Source organism: Parasteatoda tepidariorum, chromosome 4, assembly GCF_982258835.1.
Source record: "Parasteatoda tepidariorum strain Cologne lab strain chromosome 4, Ptep-v5.0, whole genome shotgun sequence".
Taxonomy (NCBI): Eukaryota; Metazoa; Arthropoda; class Arachnida; order Araneae; family Theridiidae; genus Parasteatoda; species Parasteatoda tepidariorum.
The window spans coordinates 114,834,464-114,858,740 of NC_141758.1; the positions used below are offsets into that span (position 1 = coordinate 114,834,464).

General features: G+C 29.4%; 1 protein-coding gene across 1 annotated transcript; it reads left to right on the forward strand.

The window, feature by feature from the left end:
- Positions 1-82: 82 nt before the first annotated feature.
- LOC147812582 (histone deacetylase 4-like) lies at positions 83-23,617 on the forward strand. The gene is made up of 9 exons (XM_087162362.1): positions 83-147; positions 1,604-1,654; positions 1,759-1,826; positions 2,488-2,645; positions 3,249-3,304; positions 4,564-4,651; positions 10,046-10,113; positions 17,069-17,175; positions 23,452-23,617. Exons 1-9 carry the CDS (start codon positions 83-85, stop codon positions 23,568-23,570), a joined length of 780 nt encoding a protein of 259 aa, XP_087018488.1. The 3' UTR covers positions 23,571-23,617.
- The last annotated feature ends 660 nt before the right edge of the window (positions 23,618-24,277 follow it).

Sequence of the window (24,277 nt, forward strand, 5' to 3'; positions counted from 1 at the left end):
AACTTTTTAACAGGTGTTGTGTACGATAGTTTAATGTTAAAACATCAATGTGTTTGTGGTAGCAGTGCTCATCATCCTGAACATGGTGATAGCCTACAAAGTATATGGGCAAGGCTACAGGAAACCAGTCTTCTTAATAGATGCGAGGTAAGAGGCAATTTCGAATATTAAAGACATCTCATTTATATAAAACAAATAAATACATAATTTTTATTTTTGTCCATTAACATTTTCATAATCTTACAATGCCACATTTTCGTAATTATGCAATTATTTAATGATTCGATGTAAAATTAAATGGTGCAACAAAGACAGATAGCCAAATCTCATGGCTCAAAATAGTCAAAAGATCTCAACTTAATTTTTTGTCATGTTCACAGTATTTGCATTTATTTTCATTTGGTGTTTTTAATAGCCTTTGTCTATACTAAACAAATCTTATCATTGCCAAAAATACAAAAGTAAACTCATTGGATATCTAATCAATCAAATAAGCTCAAGAGAAAATTCTAGTATAGATACAAATATAAGAAAAGTCTTACCTAAGGAGAATCCACAAATATTGGGAGGTAATATATTAAGAAAGAGAAAATGTTCTGTGATAGAACTCAAATAGACTGAGTGTCATAAAAAATAGACTCCTATGAACAAAATACTGGTCATATTTAAAAAATTGCCTTTATTGAAGAGTTTTGTATTTGGATATTTTGTATTGCATTCTAATTATTACAGTTAACCACATTTTAATTCCTCAAAAGTATCCCTTTAACTTAGTATATAGAAATAAATAGAAAAGCATTAACTTAATAAATAGAAAAGTATTAACTTAATAAATAGAAAAATATTAACGAACGTATGCCATTTTTGGGAGGGGGAAATGTAATTATTCATTTTATATATATATATATATATATATATATATATATATATATATATATATATATATATATATATATATATATATATATATATATATATATATATATATATATATATATATATATATATATATATATATTAATGCTTCCGAAAACAGTTTCACTTTTGCAAGATGCTGAAGAGCTTAAGCTTTTTTAGCAACTTCGATGAAAAATATACTAAAGCATTCTTGAACGAAATTTGATAGCTATATTTTAAAATATGTTATTTTTATATCTCTAAAATCTTATATCTCGCTATATGATACATAAACTGTAATGTTAATTTCTTTTAATTATAAGCTAATTATTAAATTACTGCAATAACCAGTCATTTTATAAATAACATTTTCCTTTGCCTGAATGAAATAGAATTGTTGAGGTATGTAATCATATAAATTTTAAATTATTTCAAAAAAGGATGTTATTATGATTTAAAGAAGACTGGAATGAAAGATCATTAGAACTGCAGAGGTTATAAGTTTAACAAGCTTATATTAAAAGAATTCAATCACATTGTAAATTTATGAAAGTAGGCAAAATATAGGCAATTACATGTAATTAAATTTCTGTAATACTTAATGACATATATTTTAATTGGAAATATTTTATGTTATAAAATAAATTCATACTCATTCTCAATGTTTAAAAACTTTTAAATGATAACTTTGTTTTATTCTTTCCAGAGAGTCAGATCCAGGAAAGCAACACCTAGAAGAAATCCAGTCTTGTCATAAGTATGCTTTGAAAAAACTTTTAATGTGCATTTTTATAACTTATATTAAATCCTAAATTTACAATTTATTAAAATATTACATTTTATTTTTATTTGCTTGTTTAGTGAATCATATACTCTCTTATTTGGGGCCAATCCTTTGAATCGACCGAAACTTGATGCCAGCAAATTAGGTATTAAAATGGTTTTTGTTTTGATAACAGTTTTATGATTATTCATTCATACAAAGGTTGAAAATTTTTTTTACGTTATATTAAAACTAGATTACAATATATGGTGAAACTAAACAGTTTATTGTTGTAAATACTTTTTTTAACAGTTTTTAAATTTCACCAAGATATACATTAAGTTTAAATTTTAAAATAAAAAGCAACCAAATCATCCAATTCTTTTGTCTGTTTCAAGCAATTTCTTGTTCATATTTAACTTTAATTAACTTAACAAGATAAAAAATTGAATGAAAGATGAAATTTAATTATTTAAGCACTGTTTTACTTCTCTAATAACATTACTATATGAGTTTAAAATATAAATCTTTTCTTTTTTTAATAAAGAACTACTTAACCTCTAACTGCATTGAAATACATTTCTCAGTTTAAATAGGTATAAAATTAAAGATTTTTAATTTAAGAAACTGAATAATATAATTAATTTATTTAATTGAAATTATTGTTTGTAACCCTTTTAATTTAAAATGGAAATTTTAAAAAAATGTTTAAAATCTAATTTTAATGTAATTTGAAACTTTTCTTTTACTTCAAATGACTTTTATAAGTTTATAATTTAATGATAATAGTAATTAAAAATAAAAGTTTAATATTTAATCAATTGCAGCTAATCTTCCAATGAAGAATTTTGTAATGTTCCCTTGTGGTGGCATTGGTGTAGATTCTGACACAACCTGGAATGATCTACACACAGCAAGTGCTGCAAGAATGGCTGCTGGATGTGTTGTTGAATTGGCCATGAAAGTAGCAACAGATGAAATAGAGGTATTATTAATATCTATATTTTAATGCTTGATAGTTATGCAATACAATGATAAGCTTATTATCAATCATCATACAGAAAAATGTTACTATATAAATAACCTTGAAAATTTTTTGCTTTTCTACATCTTTTAAATCAACTAATTAATTTGTTCATGACTTCTATAAGAATAATTTTGTTTTTCTTACATTGATTCTTTGCATATTTAATTTCGTTTTCCTTCAAACATTACTTTTTTCCAAGACTAAAGTTTTAAGGGATAATTTAAGTCACTAAAGGACAAAGCTTACTGTGGAGTTGAAGACTTTAGCAATGAAATGCAGTAACACAAATAATTTCATCATTACATATTTTAACTAAGGGGAAAAAGCACCAAACCGTTGGTTAAAACAGTTTGGGGAAAAAGAGTAACAGATTTAACGGTAACAGCACTTTTTAAATGAAATACTTATTTTGATATTTTAAAATAATTTATATAAGAAGCTTCGAAGATCAATTGATGTTTTTCCAAGTATATTTTTTGTTTAGTCTTTTTTACAAGATTTGTACATAAATCTACAAATAGTCTACTTTTTTTTTCAATAAAATATTTTATTTATTTGTAGAATGGTTTTGCTATCGTCCGTCCTCCTGGACATCATGCGGAACATCAACAAGCAATGTAAGTTTTTCCTTGAATGCTTTTTATTGAAATATATATGCATATCGTATAATAATAATGTATAAATATATAAATACATAAAATATATAAAAACATATAAAACATATAAAAATATATAAAACATAAATATATAAATATATAAAAAATATAACAATATATAAATTACAGTAAAAATATATTTTAACAGAAATAAATTGCATTTATCTTTAACCAAAATCAATTGCATTATGCATTTATATGCAGATATCTAATTAACCTGTTGCAATATTACAGTCATCACACTAACAAGGATAATTTATCGTGGTACATATTTTCTATACAATAAAATAACCTTTAATATTTATAATTATTTTAAAATTATTGTCTTAAATTCATGAAAGTATCAGAAAGAGTATCAGAGAGAGAGAAAAGTATCAGAGTGATAAAAAAAAATTATGCCATGCAGGAAAAATCAAGAGTTTGATCTCTAACGTAAAAAAAAAATGCTATTAAAATAAAGGGATAATTCATAAATTAAAATTATAAAGGGAATATAATTTGAATTTAAGTGATAAGTGAATTAATTAATAAATTAATTAGGGGGATTAGGGTAAGAGAGCAATTCTCATTTTCACATGGAGCCTTCTATTCAAGACAGGAAAAACAGTGGGATTGTTTCATGAAAAGAATTTTTTACAGAAATGTTTCTCAAACTTTCTAGGAAATAAAAAAAAGGCAATTTCATACAAGACTATGACTTCAACTAGAAATATAGTAATTGTCAACAAATTCTAGATACTGGTGGACTTTTCAAAAATAGCTTAGATTAATCTTGAAATACTTTACTTTGTAAATAGTTTTGAGAGTTCATCATGTTTTGGTTCATGCACTTTTTTTATCCAGTATGTAACTACAGAAATAATTTTTAAATTTAGCAAAAGTGATTAATGCCCTCATGAAAAGTTCAAAAATGTATTACAATATTTTAGTTAGTTTATCAATCTATTTTCAATGTTTTACTAAATTTAAATATACTCAAAACTGTCTAGGATATATTTGTGGAAATTGTTTTAATATTTTCTTTCACAAAGCTAAAGCATTTTTAAAAAAGCTATAGCCTAGTTATAGCATTTTTAAACAATAAATAAATAATAGTAAATAAAGCATTTTCATTTACATTGCCCTTCAAAATTTTTAATATTTCTATATTATTAAAGCAGAATGAAACTTCTCTCTAAACTAAGATTAAATTTTTACACCAACATTCATTAATATTACAGGGGTTACTGCTTCTTTAATTCTGTGGCAATTGCAGCGAAACAGCTAAGAGAAAAGCTGAAGCTTGAGAAGATACTCATTCTTGATTGGGTAAGATTTGTTTGTTAAACTAATGTTTTAGAAAAATATCTTTGTTGTGCTTATTTTAACAAGAAAAGTGAAACATCCAAGAAAGATCACCTCTATCTAGCTACCACATCTATTTATGACCACTTTTGGGAATCTGAAATTATCGACAGTTTATTCAAGCTGCTCATCATTCAGCGATAAACTTTATTGGTTTTTATAACATATGAGTTTACATAACATATGAGTAAAGCCCGAATTTTGATGAGATCGGATTTTTTTCATTTTTCTTTACATTTTTATTTTACTTTATAACCGTCGTTGAACAGACGACCCAAGTCTGCGTTTGCGACTACTGATGTTCAATTCCGTAGCCTTAAAGTTTTGAACCCAATCCGGAAGCCAAGGGAACTTCTGGCTCAAATATTGGGTGAAATGTGTCGTCGCGGAGGACTTTTTGATAGAACTAACCCGCATTTGCGTTACATGGAGAGGAAAACCATGAACACCTCCCACGGTTAACTTAACGGATAGGGGACTCAAATCCATGATTCGTCTACCACTGATGATTTTTCACGTCAGCACTGTGGCCGTAGTTCGTATCAACCAGTCATCACTGGGATTCGGAAGCGGTTCACCTCATTGGAAGGCGAACTCTCTATCCCCTGAACTTCCATGACTCTTTCGAAAAGTAATGTTATTAATAACATTTTTACCACGATTATTGCATTGGATATTGGATAAATTGAGCGAAGTATTGATCGAAATCAAGTATTGAGCGAAATTTGCCTTCGTAGAGGACAATTTGAGGGAACTAACCCGCATTTGCATTACATGGCCAGGAAAGCCACAAAAACCTCCCACGGTTAGCCAAACGCGATCGACCACTGAGAATATTTTAAGTCAGCACTGTGGTTGGCGCAAGCTGGAGCCGAAACTTGTATCGACCTACCATCGCTGGGATTCGAACCCGGTTTACCTCATTAGAAGGCGAACGCTCTATCCCCTGAGCCATCACGAGCCATGTTTTGCGTTTTTAGACACTTCTGCTAGTTCAGTGCATTTTTTGAAGTTTATTTTCACGTTATTACTAGCTCATTTTTACAACATTTACTCTTTCTAAGACCTGTAGACAGTTCTAGTTGCAAATAGTTTAGAGCCTTTATTTATTTACAGTTTGTACAGAAGTACAGTGTGTTTAGAAAAAAAATGAAAATGTTTGTTTCTAAATTCAATTTTACAGTGCATCAAAATAGTTAACTTTTCTTTCGTTATTTTTGAATTAGTGAAAAATACATCTCATTTCATTTTAATATAAATGTTTGAATACAATTGTATGCTATATGAAATTTTAAGCTAGATGTATTTCAGATTTAATTCTTGTATTTAACTCTTGTACAAGGCAGAGATGACAACTTGCTCCGGACAGCAAATATATATTTTAAAGTGGTAGTTTATCAATTGTGATTCTTGGTTTAATAAATTCAATTTAGTAGATTTTTATCCACCACTATTTATAAATAATTCGTAGGCTTATATAACGCACCAAGTTATAGTACTTATGTCATGCTATACCTTTTAAAAAGCAATCAAAAATAGTCAAATATTTTCAAAATTAACTTTGTAATTATTTACCGTTTTTTTAAAATTATTTTTGCGTGTTCGGAGCAGTTGGCATCTCTGACAAGGGATTTTTTAAATAGGAAAAACTAACTCAAATTTTAAAATTCTAATATTTATACGGGTCTGCCTGCCACTTTACTACTTTCGTGAGTCGTTTGTTGGCACTTCTACGTTAAATCATCAGAAAAAAATTGCATCCCTAAAAAACGAAAAAATTTTCCTAAAGAGCACAAGTTCTATCTAATTTCTAACAATAAAAACCACAAGTTTGAATTTTGACTCCATATTTATAGTCTTTTTAATACATCGTTAATCCATACGTTAAACTATTAAAAAAACTGTAAGTAACAATTTTATGGCAAGTGTTAGATAATATTTGACCTAGAAACTTCAAGTCTGAATTTTGCCTCGAAACGTTGAACCCTTGTAGACGATTATTAACCTTAAAAAACTCGTTAACCAGGAAGAAAATTGCAACCAAAGTAAAAATCACGGCTAAAATAGCTTTTTCTTAACTTTAAAAAGTAACTAATATTTTGCAACGAAATTTAAGATTTTATCCTGCAATGTTTGCTCCTACGAGGACACTTTCAAAAAAGCTTTTTTGCGCGCTAAAAATTCATTTTCGCCAATTGACTTTTTGAGTTGACTTAACAGTTTGAGGGCTGTGTTCTCAAATATGCTAATTAATTATTGCAGACGATATTTTAAGTTACAAAATCAGACATAAAAATGCACTTTCTCTGAAATAAAATACCTTTTTTTAACGGATTCGTATTATAGCCGCAACCCAGGAAATATGGTCCTGATAGTTTGGTCAGGAGAGCGATCCAAATTTTGGACCCTTTAATGTTAATTTCACTTTTTGTATATTTCGCATGTCTCAAAAACTTTTTAAGCGATTTAAAAAAAATTTGCTCACAAATATAAAATTCGTTTTTCCAAGGATAATTCCTAGTAAAATATAAATGTTGGTAAATTTTTAATGTTTTATTTTTAAACATTACTTATTAATAGTCGGAAATTGAATTGTAAGGTATGCAATTTTTACATCATTTTAAAGGTTGTAATTTTACATGGCAAAACATTTGGGCGAAATCGGCTGAATATAGTTCCTGAGAAATCAAATTATAAATATTCGTCTCCTTTTAAACTATTTCGATTTCTCAAGAACTATTTTACCAATTTCTTTTAAATTTTGTATTTTGCTTTGCAAAATTACGTATGATATTATGTATCTAACTATTTAGAATCTTTTCAACTATCATTTAATAAAATAATAAAAAATAACAAATATTTACAAAAATTAAAAATAATAAAAATATTTTTATTTTGGGTGTCAAAAACGCGAATCCGTTGAAAAAAAGGTATGTTTATTCGGAGAAAGCGCGTTTTTATGTCTGATTTCGTAACTTAAAATATTGTCTGCTCTAATTAGTATATTCGAGGTCACCTTCTCTAACAATTATGTTTGGGTCCTTGACCGTGAAGATCCGATCATTATGTCAAAAGTTATTCAAAGTGGTCCGTTTTTCTTCCAGCAACCCTACTGGATTTTTAGGGAAGACTACTGGAATTCGCGTGATTCTTTCGCTCTCCCGAATAAATTAAAATTTTCTCGTTTTTTTATTATTATTTTTTTTTTAACGTTTACTGAAATATCCCTATGTTTAGGGAAATATTTAAAAAAAATCCCTATAAAAGGAAAAATAGTATTTCATTGGATCTGAATAAGGCTGATTGAATCCAATATTATTAAATTGCTTTTGTTTGTAAAATTAACAACAATTCGCCAATATGGCATGGTCATTCTTTTTTACTATTGAAGTGTAATTCAGAATTTGTCCACTAGAAAACAGAACCGATTTTCACACAATCCAGGGTATCCAGCGCCTTCATTTTTCCTTACATTTTTATATTCTTTTTATTTCCTTACATTTGAAATAACATAATATTTTTTTTATAACCGTCATTGAACTGCCGAACTAATTTTTGGGTTTATGACTACTGATGTTCAACTACGTAGCCTTGCAATTTTGAACCCAATCCAGAAGACGAGGGAACTCCTGGATTAAGTGTAGGGAGAAAGTTGCCTTCGTGAGGGACTTTTTGATGGAACTAACCCACATTAGCGTTACAAGGAGGGGAAGATCACGAGAGCCTTCCACGGTAAGCCTGACGGCAAAGGAACTCTAACCTATGATCCGTCTACCACTGAGGATATTTTACGTCAGCACTGTTTTCGGTGCAAGCCGGAAGTGGAATTCATATCGATTAGCAATTGCCTGGATTCGAACCCGGTTCACCTGATTGGAAGGCGAACGCTCTAGCCCTGAGCCATCGCGTCTTAGGGCGTAATATTTAACAAGTTTCTATTTATTATATTTAAGAGTGAAATATTAGTTAGGTATTAAAGTATAGTGTAATACGAATTGTAACGTGAAATGTGCACATTTCTTGGTGTGTTGTACTATTTGGTGGTACTTCTGCAGAGCAGGTTACCGTAACAAAAGGGTTAATATTGCCTTCAAGTTTTGATCATATTAAAAATCTTATGTGCCCACGATAGATGGAAATCATTAGCCCATTTTAACTTTACAACGCCGAAACAAGTTAGCAAAATTTTAACCAAAAATTCAAAAGTTTCAATTCTGCATTTATGCGTTATTCCATATTCAGGAAATCTTACCTTACCCTCTAAAAAAGTAATGTTTAAAAACTTTCAGCCAGTTTTTTACTCACAAACCATAAACTCAAATTTCTCCTTCAAACATTAACTCATAAAAAAATTAGTAGTTCATTCTCCAAAAAAGGTTACATCCAAAATAAGTATTAGCTATTTCTGTCATAAAGTAAAAAGTTGAAGCTTGCATCCCATTACAAAATGAAATAAGTTTAAAAAGAGTTTTAGCTTATTTTTGGCTTAGAAAACACGTGATATAAATTTGTCTTTAAATCTAATAAATTGTCTTTTTGTTTCTGTTTCTTAATAGTTACTCAACCTGACAAAAATATGGCGGGAAAAAGCAAGGCAAACCAAAAGTTTGAATTTTCCCTTCAGACATTTTCCAGTTTTAGGTAAACGTTTTTAACGTTAAGTTTTAAACATTAGGTAACGCACACAAAATTTTTGCTTAATTTATCAGCCAAAAATTGAAAAATCAATTCAAAGCATATTAAACCATCTCTTCTGAGTTGACCTCCTCTAATCGCTCCCTCTTCTAGTTGTTGTTTTTTAACAACTACTGTTTTTTTTTTAAATAAGAAGGTCGTGAATTTATTATTTATTTTTTACTTAATTTTGTGATTCGAAATGCTTATTATATCATTACATTTCCTACTTTTTCCCTTTTTATAATTGAGACCTGTAACGAATTCCGCATCCAGCTTGCACGAACCACAATGCTGACGTGAAATATCCTCAGTGGTAGACGGATCACGGATTAGAGTCCCCTTGCGGTCAGGCTAAACGTGGGAGGTTCTCATGGGGTTAGTTCCATCAATGAGGGTTAGTTCCTCCCAAAAGTCCTAAATGAAGGCAAATTTCTACCCATACTTGATCCAGGAGTTCCATTATCTTATTGATTGGGTTCAAAATTAGAAGGCTATGGAGCTGACTAGCCGTAAACCCCAAATTTGGGTCACCTGTCCAATGACGGTTACAAAATAAAATATAAAGAAATAAAATATTGTTTTGTTAACTTTCCTTATAATTAGAGTTCTTGTTGCAAAAGTTTTAATAATTTTACAGCAAAAAAAGCACAATTTCATTTAATTTTTGCATTTTCCAGATAGGATCATTTCCATTCAACAAACAAGGGGTGGATGGCTTTAAGATCAGTGAATAAGCTTATTAAAAACGAGTAAGTATATTAACAGCAGTGACTTTATTTATGGGCAAGTGAATAAGTTTATAAATTCATAATGTGTTACTATAGTCAACGACAATTTTTCGTTTATTAAAATAATTTTTAACAAAATTGCAATATATTTAATTTCAAAAGTATTTTAAAATATTTAAATATATGCAGAGCGCCAAACAAATAAATAAACGGACCACCCAGAATAACTTTTGATCAGATCTTCACGTTCTAGAACTTAATCTTAGAGGTTCAAAGTGATTATTTAAAATACGCTAATTAATTAGTTCATGCGATATTTAAAGTTACGAAATCCGACACAAAAAAGTATTCTTTTCTATGTAAATAGATCTTTTTCAGATGAATCCGAATTTCTGATCCAAAAATTAAGGGAGTAGCTGCAATCTAGGAAACATGGTCCCCATAGTTTGGTCAGAGAGTGGTTCTAAGTTTAAATCCCTTTATTTTAATTTTATTTCTTGTGCATTTCGCCGTAACTCGAAAACTTTTAAGCTAATTGAAAATAAATTTGAACACAGCTAAAAAATTAGTTTATCCGAAGTTAATTGCATGCAAAAAAGTATATTTCAATATATATTTATTGTTTTTTTTATTATACTATTTAATTAGTATCAAACAAATTTTGTCATGTGCAATTTTCGCCATCATTTTAAAGAACATAATTTTACATGGCAAAATGTAAAATTTGAGCGAAATTGGTCGAAGAGTATTTGAGAAACTGAATTTTAAAAAAGTCGATTTTTTAAAATCCGACATATTTTCCAGATTTTGGATACCGTCTATAATTTGGAGGTCGAATAAAAAAGACATATTCAGAGTGACAGTTTTGTGTTTAATTTCGTTACCTAAAATATAATCTGATCAAATTAATTGGCATATCTGAAACCCACTCCTCTCCTCGAACCATTAAGGTTCAGTTTTAGATCTTTAAAGATACGATCATTAGATCAAAAAATATTCAGGTACTCTTTTTATTTTTTTGAGCTCAGTAAATAAATAATATTTTTGACTTAAACAAGGGTCTCAATATTAAGAAAAGGAAAAATCTTTCATGTGGGCTTACAAAAATCAAATACACCGAAGAGCCATTACATTATGACCCCTCTCCATCTATAACAATGGGCGCGCCCAGGTTTTCATGGCTTCTAGCCCAGGAACAATGTTTTCATGGGGCACATTAGGACCCATAATCCTCATAGAACAATCCCTGACGTCTGTAAGCTACTTGAACATAGTTGCAGACCAGGTTCACTAATTTATGGCAACAGTTTTTCCTGCGGGGGATGGTGTTTACCAACAGGATAATGCACCATGTCATAAGGGTCGAATCGTCGAGGAACATTCCAGTGATTTTCAAGTCATGTCTTGGCCCCCAAATTTACCTGACCTTAATCCAATAGAGCATTTGTGGTCCTACTTGGAAAACCAAATTCGTGCTGCCACGCTACCCCCTCGTAATGTGAGGGAATTGCAGGACCAGTTGGTGAGCGCTCGGTACCAGATACCTCAGAATACCTATCAGCACCTTGTGGAATCAATGCCACGGCGGGTGCTGTCAGTTTTGAGGTCATGTTATTAGCAAGGTGGTCATAATGTAATGGCTCTTCGGTGTATAACTGGTAGGCAGCTAAAGTCCATTTTATTTTCCAATTCAGTAAATAATGAAGTTTAATCACCAAGTCAAATAAATGCTAAGACTGATTTTAACTTTTTAACGTAAAAACTCATTTGCTTGGTTACACTTCTTTTAGTTCTTGAAAAGTGCCATTTAACAATGAATTTTGCTTGAAAATGTATTATTTGCTGTTCAAATCCGTTTATTCTTTTAACTAAAAGAAAAAAAAATCAGTTAATGTTAGTTTCGTTTTGGTGAAAAAAACCCTTACAATTGAAATTCATTGTTTTATCTTTGCATACAATAAAATAAAGAATTTATTTGTGCGTGTGTATGTATATCTGTATTTGTAATTGCGGGTAAGATTACGAAACCATATTTTGTGCTTTTTACGAAGCTCGATTTTTGATTTTTAATCAGATTTTTAAATTCAGAGACATTTAAGAAATGGAATTTTCTCATTGGCTTTAGCGGAAGCCTTTGTTTCATAGTAAGCCATAGACGATTCAGTTTTGTCATATATTTTAAAGATAACACCAGTAGTGTTTGTTAGCTTATAGATCTAATGAAAAAAAAGTTGCTTATCGCTCGTTCTGCAATACTTATTTTTTTATTCGTTATGCCAGGTTATCTGAAAGATGAACGTGATCTTGCTCGCATCAGCAGACTACGTCACCTGATTAATATTTTCATGGTTATCTGAAACTACGAGTTTATTTTATTTATAGTTATGCTCTTAAAACGGGTTTTAACAAAAATAAATAATTAAAAATCAATGGTAATTGAAATAAAAGGCTAAATTAAGGGAAAAATAGTACAAATTCGTTGAAGAGAAAGTACAAAGCCGGTATTATTATGGACGTCAATGATAATTAATTTTGGTAATCGTTACAATTTGAAATAAAAAAATAAGTCATAGGAAAAACTAATCAAAAAATGGTACTAATTCGTTTATAAAAATCGGTTAAATAATATTGATGTCAATGATGCTTACTTATTTTTGAAAATATGTAGATACTAATTGAAATTTAAAAAAATTAGCTATGTACTAAAAATGTAAATTGATGGAGAAAATGTATTCATTCGTTACGGGATACCGTAAAATTCTGCCATAATATTATTGACACTGTGCAGTTTTATAAGATATAAGTACAGGAGAAAGTAGCTTGACTTTGGTAAATTTTCACTATCATGAGTTACCAGTATTATGCCAGATAATACTGAAGCCATTGTTTTAAATAAGCAATAGACGTGTGGCGTAACTACCACTATGAAAGTTTAACATCATTCACTAGTATATAAAGCAGGGGTTTCCAACTGGCGGCCCGGGGGCCGCATCTGGCCCGCAAAGCCTTTTTTTGTGGCCCGCGAACTAAAATATATTAGTTGTCATTTTTTTGCGGACAATTTTCGTAAAAATTCTATATGGGTTTAAAATACTTTACTCGTTAATCAAAACCTAATTTCTTCGTTTCTGTGAAATTTAACATACCAACGGTGCAAAGAAATTTATTTTTCAGGTTTTGCATCCAAAAAAATATTTATTCAAATACAAAAATAATCGTGTATGTTGCTCTTTTTTTATTTCATTTTTTTAAATTTTTTTTTTTTGTATTTTGTGAGTATAATTTAACATGTGCGTATCAAAAATTATCTCGAAGAAATTCTCCGATTTAACTTTTTGAAACCACTCATTTTGGACGAAAATATTTACACACACATTTGTAAATTTTAAATTTAAAATGTAAATATCGATTCTCTGGTGCTTGCAGCAGACAAACCTCAATTTTCTTATTGAATATTTTGTGTGCTACTATGTAAGTTTTAATACCTTAGCATTGGGTATCTGTTGCATATTAATTGTTTAATACATAGGTGCATTATTAAAGTTATTGTAGCCCGAATTTTTATTCTTTATTTATGTCTTTAAAATTATTATTAATAACAATTAAATATTTTTAAAAATCTACTTCTTATTTTAATTTGTAATTCAATACATTTGTTTTGTACAACTTGGTAAAACTCTGACAGTAATATTTAACGTTTCTTCAAACATGAAAGAGTCCTACAAAAAATTTTGATAAAGTTGCGGCCTGCCATTTGATTTGTGTGTTTAATTGTGGCCCCTGGCCTCATGTAAGTTGGAAACCCCTGATATAAAGCATGCCAACCGTCATCTATCAAAAGATACCTCATGATAGAATCAAGTTAGCACGCTTTATATACTAGTGAATGATGTTAAACTTTCATAGTGGTAGTTACGCCACAGTACTCCCCCAGCAGAATTTTATCAGAGGTATAATTCGATGAACAGATCTCACTAGTTGCTGTACTTGTGAAAGACCGGGAGAGCTGCAATTAAGGTCACCGGAGTTTTGAGTGCTGATTGTGAGAGGTGTATTAACATCACAGTAGAAGTCGCTCCTGTGTTGCCATTAGCAGTCGAGAGTATGCAGGCGTTGAGAGTGTAGACGTTGTGTGTTCGAGACGAGACTGAGAAGCAACATCGCAGGAGATGAATAATGCATTCACAAATAGCAAGTCAACTGTTCAATGTGGACTATCCATCGAAGTAGGCGTTACAGTTAAGAGATTGCGAAGTGGGCGTTACTTGCGTGAGCAAATCACGTTCGAAGGTCACCAATCTGTGGTGATTAGGTTAAATATATTAAATAAATTAATTCAATAAAAATTAACTATCAACACTGTTTAATAATAATAAAACATAAAAGAAATTATATTAAGTTACAAGTAGAAAGACGAATAGGATTAGCGACAGCAGCATTTCAAAAATGGTGTAAGTTCATCAGTCAGCAAGATGGAATGAATGTTAGACAATTGACCTGTTGCCATTTCTTGAAACTAAGGTTTTAACACAGAGATGTTGCCATCTTATAGAAAAGTCATTTCCTTGAGGGGAAAGTTTTGTACTGCCACCTGGCGAGCAAAGTTCATCGCCATCTGGTGAGAAGATGGTTCACCACAGACGATTGAGTTTCTCAAATATTTTAAAGACATCATCAGTTATGTTTTTTATGTTATGTCTTTAATCAAAAAAGATGTTATTTGCGTGTTCTGTTATTATTAATTATATTTTATTAGTTATGCAAGGTTAACTGATTGATTAACGTAATCGTGGTAGCATAAGCAAACTACACCGCAAATTTAATATTTCTAAGGTTATTTCAAACCATCGTATTTATATTTGTTACCCTTTTAAAACGTCTTTTTATAAAACTCAATAATTTAAAATCGATGGTAATTGAAATGAAAAATATAAGTTTTGAACTGAAAAACAAAATGGAGATATGGATCTATTAGGGGTACTATAAAAGATCGTCTACAAGGACAATCTAGGATCGTCTACTGGATGGGCTGCTAAAAATGTGTTTTATTTAACCTAATATGTTGGAGTTGCCAAGAAAAGCAGCAAATCTATACATAAAATTAAATTTAAAATATGAGTGTCTGTTTGTGTGTCTCTATGCCGTATTTTAGGTAGACGGTGAGCAGCTGTAAAAATACGAGATTAAAAATGTATCTAAATAAGTAAGATTATAAGCTTAATTACGAAACCCGATTTTTGATTTTTTAAAATTACATTTTAAATACAAAGACATTTAAGAACAAAATTTTCTCATAGACTTAGTGGAAACCAGTGTTTTAAAATAAGCTGTGGAGGATTTAGTTTCTTCAAATATTTTAAAGATAAATTATAGCTTATTGCTCTAATCATAAAAAAGTTGTTCATTGAGCTTCCAGTTATACTTACTTATATTTTAATTGTTATGACAGGTTATCTGTGTGATTAATGTGAATAAGCAAACTACACCACCAAATTATTATTTCTAAGTTTATTTGAAAACAAGCGTTTATTTTGTTTATAATTATGCTTTTAAATCGTGATTTTACAAGACTAAACAATTTAAAATTGAGGCTAATTTAAATAAAAGCTTAAGTTTTGTACTAAAAGACAAAATTATTGGAAACATGGAACTAATTCACTGAGGAATAAACATAAAAAACACTAATGTTATTATGGACGCCAAGGATAACTAATTTTGGCAAATTACTGATTAAAGTACAATAATAAACTATGTACTAAAAGGCAAAAAAAAACAGAGCAATGTCGTTTAAGCGAGCATAAAAAAATTAGCAAACTATTATTGATGTCAAAGATGCTGAATTAATTTTTATAATAAATAATGACATAAAAATAATTGACATAAAGATATGCTATGTACAGAAAATGTATTTATTTATTACGAGGCACCGTCGGCATGCTATTATTGACATCAATGATACTTATGTTTGGCAATGGTCACTACTGGTATTATGGTAATAGTTGAAGTTTTGATAGATACCAAATATACTTTTATATAGGTACAATGTATTTTAGAGTGCAGATTACAGCAGTGCAGATTACATTTGGTGCAGATAACAGCTGCAACAATACTGTACAATTTTATAATAGATTTATTATGTGAATAGATATGTCAGATGATGCTGAATAAAGTTAGCCTTTATTTTGAGGGGAGGAACTGCTAAAAATCAGCTTTGCTTAAGCTAATAATGTAAAGGAAATAAGAGTCAACAAATAATTATAAATAAAAAAAGCATTGTAATTATTTTAACTTCGTTATTTACGTCGGTATTTGTGGGAAAAATTTTTGAACTATTTTGCAGTGTTGTTCATTACAGATTTATTGATGCGTTTTTTTTCACCTCACACTGGTAATTAATAAATAAAATAAGTGCGCAGTTTGATTTTGGGAAGGTTGATAATTTTATTTTTTATCAAGACGCCATTGATATTACTGGCGTATGTTTTTTTTTAATGTTAGCATATGCTGTACTAAACATTTTAATCACAAATTCATCACAATACCATAAGATCAAGCAAGAAATTAACAGAGGCAGAAATTAAAATCCCCTCACACTTGAACAATAACTGTTTTTATGCTTACAAATTGTTTTAATTTTTGATTTTAAATCTCGAAATATTTGAAATTCTACTTCTTTAAAAGCCAAACCAGCTGGTCCCCGACTAGTATTTTATAAAGTTTAAAAACAAGTATTTTAAAACATCAAAATAAATCTCATCCTCAATTTAAGAAGAGCACTTTTCACTATTGACAATTTGAGACAAATTTATCTTTTTTTTCCCTAGTGCAGACACGTTAATTGAACTTTTTCCATTAAAATAATTACGCTTTCTTTTTGTTTAGAACTTTAGGTCCTTATTTTCAATTTATGAAAGCATATAACTATACTTTTACTCACGTTTTAATTAGATTTCATAGTTTCCTTTACGGATTTCAGATTTCGACAAGCAAGTGATCTAACAATGATGAAAGAAATACATGGAGCAAAACATATTGAGAATTGTTGCTACATAATGTCTAATGTCGACATAGTCCATAATGACAGTGAGTCAAAATTCTTTTTCAGTAATTTCTATTGAAAATAAAACCACAAAAATAGTTTATTTTAAAGAATCGGACACTGTTTGAGTCCACTTTAGAACGAAAAAAATAAATTTTAATGCTTACGATTTGATATTTGTTAGTCATAAAAGATTATGCTTATTGAAAATATTGCCTATAATAAATATTGACTATAATAAATATTGACTATAATAAATATTGACTATAATAAATATTGACTATAATAAATATTGAATATAATAAATATTGACTATAATAAATATTGACTATAATAAATATTACCTATAATAGATATTTATTTTAGAATACTTGAGGTGATATTCTCATGAATTAAACTAACGACTTTCTTTTTTAACAATGAATGAGGCTAATTGTTATTCATCTTGTTCATATGTTTAAATCAACATTTAGAGTTGATACTGATTTTATATTTTTGTGGTATGTAAAATATAAAAAGCTATTTTACACAGCGTTATGACAATATCAGTGAGACAATTCAAGAAAAAGAAGTTAATATTGATATCTTCTTGATCCAGCTTCTTTTTTCAAACTAAAGCTTAGGGCGCTGTTTCCAGTATCGCATGGTCCGCCGGCAATGACTTTAATAATGCGCCCTGTGTTGGTTAAGATTCGTTACCCATTTTAGCTCTAACAAAAATTAAAATATTTTTCCAATTTAAAACATTTTGGAAAATAATTTTTTAAACTTTTTATTTTAGTTTGATGTCTGTAATTTTCTTTGTGAGTTCCTACTTTAAAATTAAGTTTAGTTAAAGTAGTGATAATATTGCCATCAATTTTACTGGCATTATTTTTTAAAAAAAAGTAATATTAAAAAAATTAAACTCAATTCTTACTTAGGTCAACAAAAATGTTTTTATTTTAGTTACTTTTTATTAAATAATTAAAAGAATTTCCTAACTAAATTTAATGAATTAAATTTAATGAATGAATTAATATTTGAAAAAAAACTACATTAACATCGAGTGTCATTCACTACAAGTTTAAAAAAATGTATTTGAGTGGATGAATCAAAAGTATTTTATTAACAATTGAACAATTTGAACAATGTAGGATTATAGGAAGATTGTGAACTAATAGTAGGAATTGAATAATATGAAATTGGACTATTAACATCACGCACTAAATTACATTTTGAGCTCAATAACTTGTTGAAAAGTAATGGAAATTTCGATGGGCATAAAGATCTTTTAGACGTTGAAATAGCTAGTAACATTTTGATTATAACTGAACGTTATAGAAAACGTTTGATACTGTCTCACACAATACTCCAGTTAAAATTTAAACACATTAGCTAATCAAAAAGGGGTTTAAAATATTACCTAATGTTAAATAATAATAGTGTCAAATTCTGCTTGTGGTGATCAAGAAAACTTTTTTACTTATTAAACTTGTGAAGTTCTCAGACATAGAGCTGCAGTTGAGTAAGAGTACCTAGATTATTCGGAATGTCATTGACGTTTTAGATAAGAGAAAAATTCCATTTGGTGTTAAAAGTCTTCTAGTAGCTATAATGATACCATTGAAACCTCCATTGACACCAGGCATAGTGCAGCAAAAAGAGATTTGAGTGCACTGGCAAGTGGAAAAGTGGTTAAAATTTCACCTTCACAGATACAAAAGGGATTTAATAAAGCTATATTAAAAATAAAAGAAACTTTATATAAAATTTGACAATTTAATTATAGAAATAGTTTTTTTTTGTTCAATAACAATTTGACATTTCATTTTAAAAAATGATTCACTTTAATTTCAGAATTGATTACTTTAAATAAGAATTTTTAAATTAATATAAAAACGTCATAAAAATATCAATAGAATAGTAAATGAAAAAGTTATTTGATACAAGTTCCCAAAATCATTCTTATCTTGGGTTATTATGGTCATTAAAATATGTTAAAATGCAAAAAAAGCGTAAATCAAAAAATTTAATTAGGATATCATAATGATCCGAGTGTGATAATTTTAAAACAAAAAAATTAACTTATTAGTGAAACACTGAACTAAGTTACACCAGTACTAACATAAAATATTCTCTTTATGCTGTGTCCTTCGGATAGAATCGCAAGATCTAAGAATTTCACCTTTAATTTTGAAGAAAAAAAATGCCTCCAATTCAGCTTGTAAAATTTTTTCTGTCCTTCAAATTTTATGTACTATTATTTTTTAAATTTTGTGTACAAAACAGTTTTGTCTGTTACAAAAATTTTGCATTTTGGAGCTCTAATTAAATAATCTTAAAATAAAATTAGATAAGTAGATAATAAGACTTATTTTAAATAAGTCTTATTTTAAATAAACTAATCTTAAAATGTCTAAATATTTTTTTAAATTTTAGTCTAAATTTTTCTTAAATAAGTCTTACTTTCTAATTTAAATGATCTAATTTTGATTTCGAAAGTTTTACCCCTAGACATAGGATTCTATTGCCTTCTTTCCCATATCATCGTAATGATAAAACAAAAAGTTTATCATAACGATAAAATGCAATTTTTTTTATTCTTAAAAAAAATGTTTTGAATATTAACATCGTGAAGCCTCTTAGAGCTCTGGGCAGACGATCACTTGCTCCACCTTTGATGACTCTGAATACGAAAATTCATTTTCTAGTTAAATGTTACATTTAAAATAGAGAAGAAATCCATCTTGGTTTCGATTTTTTTTCCAAATTGATCTTATTGATTTTTTAATCTTTTCCAAATTGGTTTTTATTCTTTTTTCTCTCATTTGTACTTTAATATATTTAAATCGAGATTCAAAAAGTTGATCAATAAGGTTAAGGAGGAGAATTACATTGCACGAAAATGAGTGACAGGCGCTTTCGTTAATTGACGAAATTTGAATGCGATTAACACCGGATTTCGAAGTTCTGTCGCCAAGGAAAATAAAAGAAATTCGCAGTTTAAGTGCCTGTCACTAGAAGAAAAATGATTATTTTAAACTATAAATACCATTTCACGTGAATAATTATTTGGCTTTAAAATGGACAAATATCTTAAATAATTCAAAAGTTATCAAATTTCTTTTTTAAAAATAATATCCAATTTTATTTTATATTTTATAACTGTCGTTGAACAGCAGACCCAATTTTTGGGTTTGTGACTACTAGTGTTCAACTACGTTGCCTCGTAATTTTGAACCCAATCCAAAAGACAAGGCAACTACTGGTTTAAGTATTAGGAGAAATTTTCCTTCATGGTGGACTTTTTGATGGAACTAACCCGCATTTGCGTTACATGGAGAGGAAGACCACAAGAACCTCCCCCGGTTAGCCAGACGAAAAGGGGACTCGGACCCATGATCTGTCCACCACTGTGAATATTTTATGTCATCACTGTGGTCGGTGCAATCCGAATGCGCAGTTCGTATTGAGCAAACATCGATGGGATTCGAATCCGGTTCCCATTATTGGAAGGCGAACGCTCTATCCCCTGAGCTGATCATTTTTTGCCTTTTTGGACTAGCCCTTTTTTACGACATTCTCTCATTTTAACACCTGAAGACCGTTCTAGTTGCAAATTACTTAGAGCTTTAGTAGTTTATTTAAAGCTGGTACAGAAGTACGGTGTTTTAAAAAAAAAACGAAAGTTAAAAAAACGTTAGTTTCTGAATTCAATTTGACAGTATATCAAAATAGTTGCCCTTCTTTTTTCGTTATGTTTGAATTACTGAAAAATATGTCATTTTATTTAAATATAAATCTTTTAAGACAATTGTATGCTATTTGAAATTTTAAGAAACATGTTATTCAAAATTAATACTTGTATAATTACAAGGAATTTTTTTAATAGGAAAAACAATCACAAACTTTAAAATTCTTGTGTTGATATGGGTTCAGATATTCCCGAATTTTGTGCACGTTCAGAAGACCCTCTGTTTTCTACTCAAGTAAATAAGGATTTTAAAATAGTCTGTTCAAATCGATAAATAGAGAAATATCGATTTTCAACCCAACATTTTTCTATTTTTAATTAATAATGAAAATTTGATACACAATCTAACTTTAATGGTGATGAATTTAAGTTCATGCACTTTTATAATATTTTCAGCCAATCCAGCAATAAATCATGTAGGTTGAATTTCGTAGTTTTACAACTATTGTATCATATGGTTTAAAAATTGATTGGCTACTATCAATACAGTAATTATGAGTCACAATGACTCAGGGGATAGAGAGTTCGCCTTATAATGAGGTGAACTGGGTTCAAGTCCCAGCGAGGCCTGGTCGATACGAATTCCGCATCCAGCTTGCAACGACCACAGTGCTGACGCAAAATATCCTCAGTGGTAGACGGATCATGAGTTAGAGTCACCTGTCGTCGGAATAACTATGGGAGTTTTTCGTAGTTTACTTCTTCATGTAACGTAAATGCGGTTAGTTCCATCAAAAAGTCTTTCGCGAAGGCAAATTTCTCCCAATATCCAGGTTCCCTTGTCTTCTGGTTTGGGTTTAAAATCACAAGGATTTAGAGTTAAACATAAATAATCATAAATCAAAAAAGAAATTGGGTTGGCTGTTCAACGACGGTTATAAAATAAAGCAAAATAAAATAAAATGAAATACAGTAATCATAAAATGGAATTTTTGGATGGCGAATTGAGAGATCATTTAACAATTAAATTTTTTTTTTCGTTTCATTTTTTTTAATATTATTGAAATCCTACTTTAATATTATTTGATTAAGAAATTTTTGAACTGTATTAAAAATCTTCATCAAATATGATTGCAATTACGGAAGAATACCGACTAACTGATGCCGTTTATTCTTTTTATGCAACATTACTATAAGAATTTTCTATATATTGATATTAAGCTTTTAGTAAATGTTTAGTGTTCCATTAATTAAATTGTGCTAAAATCTTTTAAAACTTTATGTTCTAAATAAAACAACTATGAAAAATAGTTATATAGTAAGTACATTATAGTACGTTGTATACCATAAGGACCACAATTTCTAGATTGCAGCTACCCCGCATGATTTTAAGAGTAAAAAATCCATATGTGTAAAAAAAAAATTCATGTTTATTCGGAGAAAGCATGTTTTAGTGTTCGATTTAGCATTTTAAATAATAGTTAGCACTAATTATTAATTAATAGTTAGCACTATTTAATTAGCGAAGTTGAAGTCACCTATTAAAATAGGAACTCTTAATGGAAAACCAATGAGATTAATACTTAGTTCGTGAAAATCTGATCATTAGAGCGGAAGTTATTCAGGCTGTATTGTTTCGCACGGTACATATATCTGTTTAAGTTGTTCAAACGTCGAGGTGGACAAATTTATTGCTACATTTTTAGCGTACAATAGGGTGTACAAAAAATTTTATTGTTCCTTTCGTCATTTTTTGTCTGACGCCCGGTGACTGAATGGTAGCCCTTCACGCTCTTGGACCACAAGTCCTTTGTTCGATTCTCATACCGAACGAGGTGGACTCAGCCTTTCATCCCTTCTAGTGGATCGATAAATGAGTACCAATCATGCTTGGAACGCGAACACTGAGGGTTCCGCATTCAGCTAACCACCTAAACGGAACATCTGCTCCTGCACCCCAAAGCCAAAGGTCAGAGAGACTGAGATGGGCACATTTGGTTTTGGCCCTTTATGGGCTGTAGCGCCACTTAGTTTTGTTTTTAATCTATTGTCAGTCCCACAAATCTTAAAATATTTAAACTTCCTTTGTATGTTTGAGAAATCACACGATCTAATTTATGAACTGATTCTTAAAATATTTTTTGAGCAATATTAAAAATGTGTTAGTATTTAAGTGCTTCCATTATTTTGTCAAACTCTTGTATTTAAAGTACTAATACAAAATATTTGCTACTATAAAGAAAAAAATATATTTTCCGAAAATACAGAAATTCTCTAGTACCTGGAGAGATATGTTTACAAGGTACGACAAAAAAATGTGATGGCCCTCTTGTTTCAATGCTCAGTACCCGTTCAGTTTTAAGAGATAAATGAATAATAGCTTTTGAAAAATCATAATTTAATTAATTATTTCAATCAATATAACTAAAAAAAACATAAATGACATTTCTACACAAAATTCCGATTTGAAAGACAAAACCATGATAGTTCAAAGTTTATTCTTATTATTAATTTTTTTTTAAAAAATTGTCAATACTTAAATGATTAAAAAATATTTTGCGATGAAAAATAATAGTCAGAATAAAGTAAATGTTTTTTAAAGTAATATGTTTATTATTGCAACAAAGTGTTTGCACATTTCTAGGTTTTAGAAGAAGCTCGATGCGTTATTATTTGTATGATTGTGTGGCAACAGCCTCGACAGTGGTCTACTTGTGCCAAACACTCCTTGATTCCAGACAGCTGGCATCTGTGACTTCATAAATCTTTCGGTACGTCTTTTTAACTCTCAGAGATTTTGATTAAAAAAAGCACAAAAATATTGCAATATTCAGCATTTTAAAGCTTGGAAGTTCCCATAAATATTAGTGTAAAAAATTATATTGAGTTACATTTAAAAATTATGTTTTAAATAATTTGATTCGATATTAAACTAATTCGTGAAATATTATATTTAAGATCAGTGGTCTGAAAAACTACATTATTTTTGTAGTTTATTGCAACCGCAACTACTTTGTTGCAAATGTAATTTACTGCAATTACAACTACTTTTTTTAATATGTAGTGACTACAAACCACTTTGAAATTGTATTAATTACATCACAATTTTAAGGAGAAGAACTTAATTTACACCTATGTTAAAAATGGTTTTTAATAACAAATTGGTTTGCATAAAATATAAGGAAATAATTAAGAAATACTTATTTATGTTTACAAGAGTGAGTTTTTTATTCCGAAACATCTTTTCGACTTCTTAAACAAGAATGTCATAAATGCCATACATTTAAAGTATGAAAATTAGAACAATACTTAACTGGGGGCGCTTAGGGTATAGAGTGCTTGCGTCTCAATGGACGTGACCCAAGTTCGGATCCCAGAAATTATTGGTCTCTACAAATTCTGTTCCCACTACAGTACTGGTGTAAAATATCAACTGGTCACTGACTAGAATCCACTCGACGTCGGGATTA

Excerpts from the sequence above, each read along its gene's own strand:
- LOC147812582 (XM_087162362.1), top strand. The coding sequence starts at position 83 with ATGGTGATAGCCTACAAAGTATATGGGCAAGGCTACAGGAAACCAGTC. Across the intron at positions 148-1,603 it reads GTCTTCTTAATAGATGCGAG|AGAGTCAGATCCAGGAAAGC; the intron begins GTAAGAGGCAAT and ends TATTCTTTCCAG. Across the intron at positions 2,646-3,248 it reads TAGCAACAGATGAAATAGAG|AATGGTTTTGCTATCGTCCG; the intron begins GTATTATTAATA and ends ATTTATTTGTAG.